General features: G+C 31.9%; 2 protein-coding genes across 3 annotated transcripts; both read right to left on the bottom strand.

Annotated features, from left to right (window-relative positions):
* Positions 1 to 1,195: 1,195 nt before the first annotated feature.
* Positions 1,196 to 2,892, bottom strand: LOC115883336 (ATP synthase subunit delta, mitochondrial). The gene is made up of 5 exons (XM_030901688.1): positions 2,735 to 2,892; positions 2,475 to 2,590; positions 2,221 to 2,418; positions 2,007 to 2,111; positions 1,196 to 1,374 (listed from the first exon to the last, which is right to left on the bottom strand). The coding sequence occupies exons 2-5, from the start codon at positions 2,583 to 2,585 to the stop codon at positions 1,312 to 1,314; spliced, it is 477 nt and encodes a 158-aa protein (XP_030757548.1). The 5' UTR covers positions 2,586 to 2,590; positions 2,735 to 2,892; the 3' UTR covers positions 1,196 to 1,311.
* A 251-nt stretch (positions 2,893 to 3,143) lies between these two features.
* Positions 3,144 to 10,991, bottom strand: LOC115883329 (protein O-mannosyl-transferase TMTC4). Of its 2 annotated transcripts, XM_030901678.1 has the most exons (13): positions 10,812 to 10,991; positions 10,521 to 10,756; positions 10,254 to 10,461; positions 10,030 to 10,191; positions 9,759 to 9,971; positions 7,652 to 7,854; positions 6,511 to 6,691; positions 6,306 to 6,455; positions 6,060 to 6,221; positions 4,468 to 4,638; positions 4,050 to 4,246; positions 3,666 to 3,742; positions 3,144 to 3,383 (listed from the first exon to the last, which is right to left on the bottom strand). In XM_030901678.1, exons 1-13 carry the CDS (start codon positions 10,812 to 10,814, stop codon positions 3,217 to 3,219), a joined length of 2,130 nt encoding a protein of 709 aa, XP_030757538.1. In that variant the 5' UTR covers positions 10,815 to 10,991; the 3' UTR covers positions 3,144 to 3,216. The 2 variants fall into 2 exon arrangements, with proteins under 2 accessions (XP_030757538.1, XP_030757539.1); XM_030901679.1 differs by lacking the exons at positions 7,652 to 7,854; positions 9,759 to 9,971; positions 10,030 to 10,191; positions 10,254 to 10,461.
* Between the last annotated feature and the right edge of the window lie 169 nt (positions 10,992 to 11,160).

Genomic DNA, 11,160 nt, shown 5'->3' on the forward strand with positions numbered 1-11,160 from the left:
TAAATAATATGGCAAAATAGGTGGTAGATTAAATTTACAAAAAAGAAAATCCAGTGGTTCTCAAAATTTTAGCAAAAAATATTTTTTTTTTCAAATTTTTAAAGTAAAATAACTCCGTTATTTTGGACTTATTTGAAAAACGATAAAGAGAAAATGTTTTTTATCGAGATCTAGCACCCCTTAAATACTTACACTTATTTCTGGGACACCCTGTATATTCGGGACAACACCGGTATCAGGTCTAAGGAGAGACCAAGTTATAGAGGTGGAGAGAATCTCCTCCAGCCTCCACCTCACGGGTACCTCAGCCAGAGACAAGTCCCTCGACTGTGAAAGACACAGTGGGCCAAACCCTAACAGTGATAGGGCGTATACCCTCGGAGGAAGAACATCTATTGTCAGAGAAAGATGGGAAATACCCTGTCCCCCATGCAACAGGAAAATCCTCAAGTATGATGAGTTATAACTCAAGGAAGAGGGACACAATTACTGTCCTCCATTCACGCAGTTGTGCAGCTCTGAACTGTGCAAGAACGCGATACTCTCACTCCATTCAATTGAGTCATGAAGTTCAGAACTGTTCCCGCGCTATATGGAGGCACCAGGCTATCGCGCACAGCTCCTTTCAGAACCGTTCTGAGTAGCCCAGAGCGTAAAGCTCTGGAACTTGAAATTCGCGAATGGAGGACAGCAAATAGATCCTTAAGGCCAGACTAATCCCCCCCATCATTCTACATTCCGGTAAAATAACGGTCATCGGGTCACTTTAATAGAGATGTCACCGTCAGATTTACACGTGAGGTGAAATCAGGGAAGAAACTACATTTCATTATACCTATTAATTCACAAAATAAGGCAAGAAGAGGTGTTTTGCTCTTCCCATTTACTTTAAAGATACTTTAATCTTCATTAAGACGTCAAAATATGTTTAATTCAAGGGAATATATATTTTTAGGAGCATCCTTTACGGTGCTGTTAATAATGTAACAAAAATTACACTAAAAAACTACAAAAAAAAATCGTCTAAACATCTTTTTTTCTTGCTATTTATATATATTAAGCATCAAAAATAAAGTTTATGTAAAGTTTCCATACTTGAATATTTTATTAAAGATTTGCATCTTTTAACCACTTTGTATGACAATTCTAGCAAAAGAACGAAATAAAAATATGTTTGACACCTATTATTATAGTATTTTTTTACTGATTTATTATACAGAGACATAAAAAACTGAAGTAGTTACAGTAAATTTCAACATTTTATTTCATAAAGCTATTTATAATAAATTTAAAGTACGTTTGGTTTTATTTTTACTCAGCAGCCTTTACTAACGCCTCTCCCACTTCGATGGCTATTTCAGCTTCAGCCTTAGCCTGTAATATTAAAAACATTTAAATAAATGTAGTATAGCATAATCCTTGTATAATATACAGATTTCTATATGTAATACCATGAATATCTGCAAAATCGTTAAAGCTTTTGAAAGACATTAAATGCAAAAAATGTTCATTTTATAATTCCTCGTATAAACAAAAAATAATATACATGGATTTAAAAAACGAAGGAAATTTATTTTATATTTTAGAAAGCTTCGCAGAGAATTTTGAACGCTCTGTATGATTTAAGATTATGATATTTATAGCAAAGTACAGACCAGCTTTAGTAAATACCTAGAAATCCTAGAATAGTTTTAATTTCAAGACATTTCCTGTATTTTTCAAATATATATTTTAAAAATATATTTTATTTAAAAAATATATTTTATTTAAAAAATATTTTATTTAGTTTTTAATATATTAAAAACTATCAAACATATTTAATATCTTAGGATTATGTAAAGTGATCAGAAAGTAAGCCAAAATGCAATAATATACAGGGTGTTCCACTAAAAATATGCATATCCCATTCCACTCACACTTTTTTGTGCCACCCTATAGAAGTAAAAGTATTTGATTTTAAGATATATTTAATGATAACATAATAAAAAATGTTCAGAAAAAATTACCTGATCATTGGCTGCTGAAGACAATTGACTCTGAGCTTTACTTAAAAGATCTCTGGCAGCTGATAGATCTATATTTTCAACAGGATGAGCTTCCTCTGCGATAATCTAAATAAAAAGACACATTTAATAAACATAATATTATTTTCAATAAACAAAAACATTTTGTACAAATCTCTCAATATTTAAATAATGTTTATAAAAAGAGTTCACTAACTTGTACAGAGGAATCATCATTAATTGTGACAGTCCCACTGGATACAAAGATCTTCTTAACAGCTCCTTCGTTTTCATATACAGACACGACTCCTGGTCTTAAAACTGCCAAAGTTGGAACATGTTTGGGTAGGATACCAAAACTACCAGAAAACGAAGGGACATCTACTTGTTTAACGCTTTTTCCATCATAAAATATCTACAACAATTTACAATTTTATATGATACAAAATCAAAGTTTTAGAGGGCACATACTTGATTTCCTGAGGCAAAAGTAAAGTTCATTTCTTCCGAATAACATCTTTTTGCTGTTGAGCTAAGGGATCTGCTTGTAAGAAGACGGGACATTGATCTGATGGCGGCCATTATATCTAATTTAATTAAAAAAAGAAATATTGTTAAATAACATATTACTATTAACCCATAACTTATTACATAACTATACTGAAGATTAGTTTGTACATATAAATATCTACCAAACCACGTATATGAAATATAGAAAAGGTTAAACTTACCAATTTGATTTAAAATTCACTTTTAAATATTACTGAACTAAATTTATAATTAAGTTTTTTATTAAATTAAATTTTGTATTATTTCAGAGCGAATTCTAACCCCGAAAAAATCAAGTGTCAAGAGCCGGAATGTCAATTGTCCAAGGTTGCCATAAATAAGGATGGATTATTTTCCAGTTAAATCTGAATTAGAGATGGGCAAAATCTTTTTAAGTAGTACAAAAGAACTATTATATAAATATTGCAATTTTATTGTTGTTTGAACTTTCTACAGATTTAACTAACATTTTAAGACATTCTATATGATTATCTAAAAGTATTATCACTAATAGATTATTATATAATGAGTACCATCCTTGTTTCTATGAAACTGAATGAAAATTATTATAAAAAGAAATAAATAAAAAAATCACGTATAAACAGTCATATTTATTGATATTAGTGTCACAATGAGCATACACATAGACATACACCATTTATTTTTAAAGATTTAAACGTTTTTTCGCTTGAGCATTTGCACTACTCAGGAGGAAAGATTCCAGTTTTTTCAGGTTGTTTTGGGCCGACCTCAAATGGGGATCGATTTTTAACGCCCTAAGGTACATTTCGCTGGCCTTCTTCGTTTTCTCCCAACGGTGATATAAAACACCTGAAATATAATAATTATAAAAATACCGTATGATCTTAAAAACGACTAGTTACCTTAAAAATGACGATCGATGATAATTCTCTGTGAGGAATTTTACAGAAATACTATCGATCGATATTTCTAAGGTGACTTGACGCCGCTTTTTTTCAATCCTTCTATAAGCCATAGCAAAAGTTTAGTTTTCAGGAAATTGACATATTAGACTTGCTATTAAATTTCTTCAACATTTATTTTCTATAAGTGTATTAAAAATAACAGTGACTGAATAGATGTCTGACTTACCTAAATTTGAATAATACAGGGCATTATTATCATTTATCTTGATAGCTTGTAAAAAGTGAGCCTCTGCTTCAAGAAACCTATAAAGTTAATTACAAAATAATAAGTTTATTTCTTTACCATCCTCAAAAAACTGTAACTATACTGTTTAAAAAGTATTAAGGCCGATTTTCATGCGTCCGTCATACGTTAATATTATCCACGGATGACGGATTTATTATGAATCGTCAAAATTGTCAAAAATTTTTAATGAATCACAAGCGATTCATATTATCAGATAAATGGAGTCAATCAAACTCTTTAAATTCAACCAATAAAATTAATATCCTATCGGACACATGAAAACTCGCCTTTAGAATAATTTTGAAAAGCTATATAACTATATACCTATTTAGTTTTCCTAAAGCATTTCCCAAAGCAAAATGAATTGCTGGAGCTCTTGGAATGTATCTCAGAGCTTTGAGGCCCAATTCTACAGCTTCGGCTGCTCTACCATCTGAATCTAAGAGAGCTAGAGCGTTGGCCCAAGCAGCTGAATGAGTAGGACGTACTTTCGTCGCTTCTTTCCAAGATTCCAGAGCTTCCTTCAAAGGGAATACCAAAGAAAAATATACTAATTCATAATTATTAGTGCTGTAAAATGCTGGAGAATTTATGTTTGGAGAACATTCTCCGAGAACAGACGAGAAGAAGAAACGAGAATACACGAACAAAAAGAGGTTGGAAAATAGATCATCAGATACTTTTTTAAATTTTGTTCTGAATTTTCTCCTTTTTTTTTCTTGTTGTTCTCCAGAAAACATACCTGATGTCTTCCCAAGTCCAACAGGAGATTTCCTAAATTGTAATGAGCATCCGCGTAACGTGTACGGTATTTTAAAGCTGTTCTATAAGCCTCCTCCGCTTCTTCAAAGCGACTTTTTCCGCTTAATACAATGCCCAGGTTCATCCATGCTGCTGCAAAGTTAGGCCTTACCTACAAAAACAGTTAACTATACCTACCCTGTTTTACGACTCAGGGAATATTTCGACAGACGATGACAGAAAAAAGCAGATGGCGTCCATACCAATCCATTTATTCTAGTAAAAAAAGTTTCCAATATTTTTTATGTTAACTATGGAAGGGTTTATAGAGGGTGTTTCAAAAAACACGTGCCATCTCTCGTGGAGAGATTCCTCACGTAAAAATAAGATTAATTTTTCACATCAACATAGGTCCGATTCTGCTTTGTTTCGTAGCTACAGGGCGTTAAAGTCTTAATAATCTTTCAGTTTATTATAATTTTCTTCCAAGTAGTTTTAGCGATTCGAATGAAATTTTGAGGTTAAAAGTTACTATAAGTGCTACATATTTTAATGCCAAAAAAGTGTCAATAAATTCATCAGAGACGTGCGTATGGGTTATCACTGGAATATTTTTTAAAAAAACATGTGCGCCACTGAATTTTATCAAAAGAAATGATATCATTATTATATATTCCAGTAATAACCCATATGCACGTCCCTGGTGAATATGTCGACACTCTTTTAGCTTTAAAATATGTCGCATTTATAGTAACTTTTACCCTCAAAATTTCATTCGATATGCTAAAAGTACTTGGAAGAAAATTATAATAAATCGAAAAAATATTAACTTTAACACCCTGTAGCTATGAAACAAAGCAGAACCGGGTCTATGTTGATATAAAAATTAAATCTTATTTTTACCTGAGGAATTTCCCCACGAGGGATGGCAAGTTTTTTGAAACACCCTCTATATAAATCCGTCATCTTGTTGTTTTTAATCAGTTTTATTATTTTATTTTAGAAATTACAATATTTCAATATTACAGTGAAGGAACGATGAACGACGCACGGATGCAGATGGGTATGATCTCGACTTAAGAAACTTGTCAAATTAAAGATGATTATTTGTGTCAAATTATGTCAAATAACCATTATTTAATAAACTTTTAAGGTATAAAATTCAGTAAGTGTTTGTAAATTATTAAAATTATTTTTAATAAAATATTTTGTTTTATTTATTCCTCTGCAATATTAAAACTTTCTTATTTGTACATAAGTTGTACATATAATAATAAATGTAGAATATTTAAGAATAAATATAGTACATTTGTACATATAATAATAAATGTAGAAAGTTTCTTGCATTTATTTGAACTAATTTGTATACTTAGGTTAGAATCGGCTATAGTCTGTCCGACAGTCTGACGAGTCAGGGAAGATTTTGACAGCCAACATGACGACAAAAAATAACAGAAAATGGTACACAGCAACTGTTACAGTCATACATTCTCTCATTGGGCAGATTATAAATAGGTTAATCATTTATAAAGGATAATATAAAAAGTACTTTAAACTTTTCAGTTATTTCAAAAGTTTATTTTATTTGCTTACCTGAACAGCTTTTTTAAGTAAAATTTCAGCTTCCTTTAGGTCACCATCCTCACGCAAAATATTAGCAAGATTGTTCATGGCTTGTTCATAATCTGGATACAATTTTAAAGCATGACGGTATTTCTCGATGGCAATTAATTTATTCCCTTGATCTGCCTCAACCTTTAGACCAAAAATTATCACCAATCACAAGTCATTTCAAAGGTCACTGTGACGAACTTTTTTTCGGTCATTTTCTATACTTACCTTTGCTATATTATAATGAACTTTTGCGTTCAAAGGGCATACTTCTAGAGCCGATTTGAACAGTCTTTCTTCATTGAGCCATTCGTAATTGCGTATAATACAACGTAAAATAAAGGTGATTATGAGCAGAATATAGAAAAACGAAAAAATCTACAAAGAAAAGCATAAATAATAAAATATAACATTTTTTTCCTTGTATTCTTACTTTTTTCAGACTCCCGTATCTGTCTTTTAATTTTTCTAATCCTACAGCCACCATTAATGAAAAGCCTGCACTGGGTAACAATAGAGTACGTTCTGCTATTACAAAACCAACTTTAAAAAACAGATTGGATGCGGGTAAAAATGGTAAAACACACAGACAAGCAGCCATAGTAGTTACGTTTCTAAAAAAAATATTTTTTTAACAAAAGTCACACAATAAATACAATACAGGATGAGCCATGTGTCCTGAAAAAGCTCCATAATATGAGCTAGCAACGTTTTCGAGAAAGTATTTTAAGACGTCTGGCTCTTTGATATATCTTTTACTATGCTCTCTGGAACAGCATGCGGCCCGTCTGGCTGCCGATACCCGTTGCGTTCACTACTGCGCATCGGAAGAAGATCCTATATTTTTTATTAATTTAGTCCTATAAATTCCAGTATTGAATATAAATCGAACATGTCTCCATAGCGCAGTGCATAGTTTCCGACCACGAACCGATGATTCGAATCCGGGTCAGGGCGAGTTCGAATCCGGGTCAGGGCAAACACTTTTTTATTTTATTTTCGTTTATATTCTAATAGTAAAGTATTAAATAATTCTGGTGACTAAAAAAAAACAAATATTTAATACTTTACTATCAGAATATAAACGAAAATAAAATAAAAAAGTCTTTACCCTGACCCGGATTCGAACTCTGAATCATCGGTTCGTGGTCGGAAACTCTACGCACTGCGCTATGGAGACATGCTCGATTTATATTCAGTACTAGAATTTAAAGGACTAATAAAAATATAGGATCTACTTTCAATGCGCAGTAGGGAACGCAACGTTTACCGGCAGCCAGACGGGCCACACATGCTGTTCTAGAGAACATAGTAAAAGATATATCAAAGAGCCAGACGTCTTAAAATACTTGTTTTTCCGAAGTACGTTTTTTCTCTCGTACTATTATATTATGGTATCTTGGAATCTTATTTTTGGAACTGATATTTTATGACAGATACAGTGAGTAAAAAAATACGGCATTTCATTTGGAATAGAATTTTTATAGAGTAAGTAAAGTCAAATAGAAATATTACATAAAATGGGCAACCCTGTATATTGTTTTATAATAAATGAACTATCAACATTGACTCACATTTTGTTAGTTACAAGACAACTTCGGACTAGTTTGTAGACAACCACAGCAGTAACAAGCCAAAATAACACAACAAAAATTACACGTTGATCGGAGAATGATTCCACTAGAGGTATGCAACCCATGGACCAATCAAAACACAGCCACTGGGGCCAAAATAACAAAACAACATTCAACAAATATAAATAATTATAAGTTAAAATCTAAAAATTAAAATTGATGTTAGTAAGTTGGCTATAGAAAAATCAATAAAAGTTGGCGTGCATGTCATCAAAGACATCGAAACTATTACCAAATTAAATTTCTAATGCCGGGCCCAGACCAAGGCGACAAGACCAACACGATTTTGAAACAAAAACAAGACAAACTTGAGACAAATTGTCTACACCGCAAGGACAAAAGTACAACAAAGTCAAAAGTTTAGCACACGCCATCCACACTGCGCCAACTTACAACTTACTTACTTTTGTCGTAATATAAGAACAAAACATAGACACTTTGATCTTTACCGACTCGAGACGGGACATTGAAAAGTCTCCGAATTTTGAAACAAAACAAAAATGAGACAAAAATGTCGCAGAAATGTATTGGATTTGTCGCAATTTTGTCGTAAAACATGAATGTTTCTGTCTTGTCGTTGTTTTGTCTGCTTGGTCTGGACCCGGCATAATAAATTAAAGTTCGTTTGAAACTTATAGCGCACTTTTTCCTTTTTCTTATAATCTTAAGGTACGTCTATAGTGCACCGGCTTTCCGCTTTCCGGTGGCCGACTTATTACGCGGCAGGTCAATTATAGCTTTGTGAACCTGCGCTATTGAAGCAGGTAGTGGCCATTAACAACCGCTTGCAGGAAGCGGGAATGTCAACCAATTTTATTTGACATTATTTGTCAAAAGTCAATGTAAAAAAAGTGGCCGTGGCAACAATGCGACGTGCCTTCGTCAAATATTTTGATGGCGTGCACGACAACTTTTATAGTTTCTCTTATATACAGGGCGCCTCTCATTCGACGAAGGGGTTCCAAGAGCGATAGTTTATATTGAAATTACATTTTGGGAGCATTTGTAGGTTAATTTAGAGCATTTTTTAAAAAATATAGAGTTTTAGAAGGTATCCCAAAACAGTTATGCACCAAAGTTGTCTTTTTGGTAACAGAACACCCTATACATATTATTTTTTTCGAATTCTAGATGAAAAATAATGTGAATATTATTAAAGAAGGAAATGACTAAAATATAAGATTTCTGACATATTTAACATGTCCCCAAAATGAATAACAAATTTTAAATTTCAATAAAAGCTACCTAAATTAGAATTTATCTTTAATAGCAAATTTATGAGATTTTTTTTTCACTTTAACTGACACAAAATGATAACTGGTTTTTAAAATTTAACTAATTTGACAGCTCTGTTGAAGTAACGGCAGGTATATCACAGCCACCTAGATTTTATCAAGTAATGTAAAGATCTACTGACACTAAATCATAAAAATAAAAATATTTAGAAAAGTTTTTGTTTGACAGGTGGGCAATCTTAATAATATTTTTATTCCCAATTAATTATCGGAATAATATACTGGGTGTTCCATGTAAAATATAACAGTACCTTGCTTTTAAAGGTGACCCATGTTCATTATTAATTTTGTCTCACCCTGTATTACTTTTTGGGTCAAGTTTTAATTTGGTTTAAGGTACAGTACAATAGTTATTGTAACTCCATACTAGGCTATACTGGGTAAATTCCAATTTAGGTAGCTTCCATGTAGCTTCTATTGAAATTTAAAATTTGTTCTTCATTTTTAGAAAGTTTTAAATATGTCAAAACCTTACATTTTACTCATATACTTCTCTAATGATACCTACCTTTATTTTTCTCCTAAAATACAAAAATAGATTAATATATAGGGTTTTCCATTAAAAAAAAACACAACTTTGATGTGTTACTTTTTTTGGGGACACCCTATAGAACTCTATTTATTTTTCTAAAATGCTTTCAATTAATCTACATACATATGCTCACAAAATTTAATTTTAATACACACTACCGTTCTCCTTGAAGTATTCGCGTTGTATGAGAGGCGTCACCCTGTATAACTGTTATAATTACCCTTGTTAAAATATTGTCAGAAAACGAAGCTGGATTATCAGTTGGACTGAAAATCGGACCTTCAAAATTCATAATTCTTAATCTCAAATACAATATAATAATCCCTAATAAAGCTAAATACCCCATTCTTAACATGAATTTTTTTTTGGTTATATGACGCCAACTTTTTAAAGATACTTTTTTGAGGTAAATCTCATATATAACACACATCCCCTAAAACACAAATATCAAAAAAATCTTGATTAAAACAATGGCAAATTCTTTCACTTACTAACACAGTAATTGCAGTCTCTTTACACAAAACGGCTGCGCTTGAAATAACAAATACAATAAGAATCCATGAGATATTTGTTTGAGACTTATAAAGAATTATTAGTAACATAAACAGTATAGAGCCCAAAATATCTGCACGACCCACTAAAGCTGCAACAGACTGATACAAAAGTGTTTAACATGAAAAAAAGCTTTAAGATTAATTTGGATTAGGAAACATACTTCACAATGAATCGGATGTGAAGCAAATAACAATGCTCCAGTGAAGGCTGGGTCGTCCATGGGTACAAGCGATTTTCTTTGTTTCCTTCTCTTTAACAAACATTCAAAAAATGGTAAGGACATTATTGATAATATACCATGCAGTACAACGTTTGCTGTATGAAATTGAAATGCATCCAGTCTATTGTTTGAGAAAAACATGTTCAGTCTAATAAAATAAAATTAAGTAATATCTTATAATTTTAATTCTTCTTACTAAGGTCTTACCGGAAGGATAATATAGTAAGAGGTCTATAACTCTTATGACTACTGTTGAGGGAAATATTACTACCCCAGAAGTCATTGTAAAATGCCGAGGATGCCGGTGTATATAGAAATATATCTTTATTTTTTACTATGGCTTCGGAATCGTCGAATACAAATCCACCCCATAGAGAGACAAAGTGGCAAGCCCAAGCTACAGAGGCTATAGCTATAAATTTTCGAGAGTTGATGTTATGATCCTAAAAATAAGAAATATTTTATAGGTCCTGTAAATATAAAAATATAAGTTTATACCATTATTACGACGAAATCGTATTAACAAGTTACGAAGTATCACATTATTCTAAACGTATATTATTCTTTAATAAGTTAAGTTTAACTTTTTTGCTTTGTTTCCCCATAATAAAATCAATAGGTCAAGAACTATCCCCTTAATTTTGTCATTTTACAACTCGGGGCACTCGGCGACTTCGCCAAAATTTTAAATGTTTTCGTTCGATTGAACTACTTTCCAGATTTTATTGCTTTTAACCAGAGATGTAGGGGTACGGAGCTTCTCATTTCTCATTCTCTACCTCCATATCTCTGATTTTAACTACTAATTTGACGTTTGTGTGATGTTTGAACTAATTTGGTTTTTATA

Source organism: Sitophilus oryzae, unplaced genomic scaffold (assembly GCF_002938485.1).
Source record: "Sitophilus oryzae breed Bouriz unplaced genomic scaffold, Soryzae_2.0 scaffold_186_pilon_pilon, whole genome shotgun sequence".
Taxonomy (NCBI): domain Eukaryota; kingdom Metazoa; phylum Arthropoda; class Insecta; order Coleoptera; family Curculionidae; genus Sitophilus; species Sitophilus oryzae.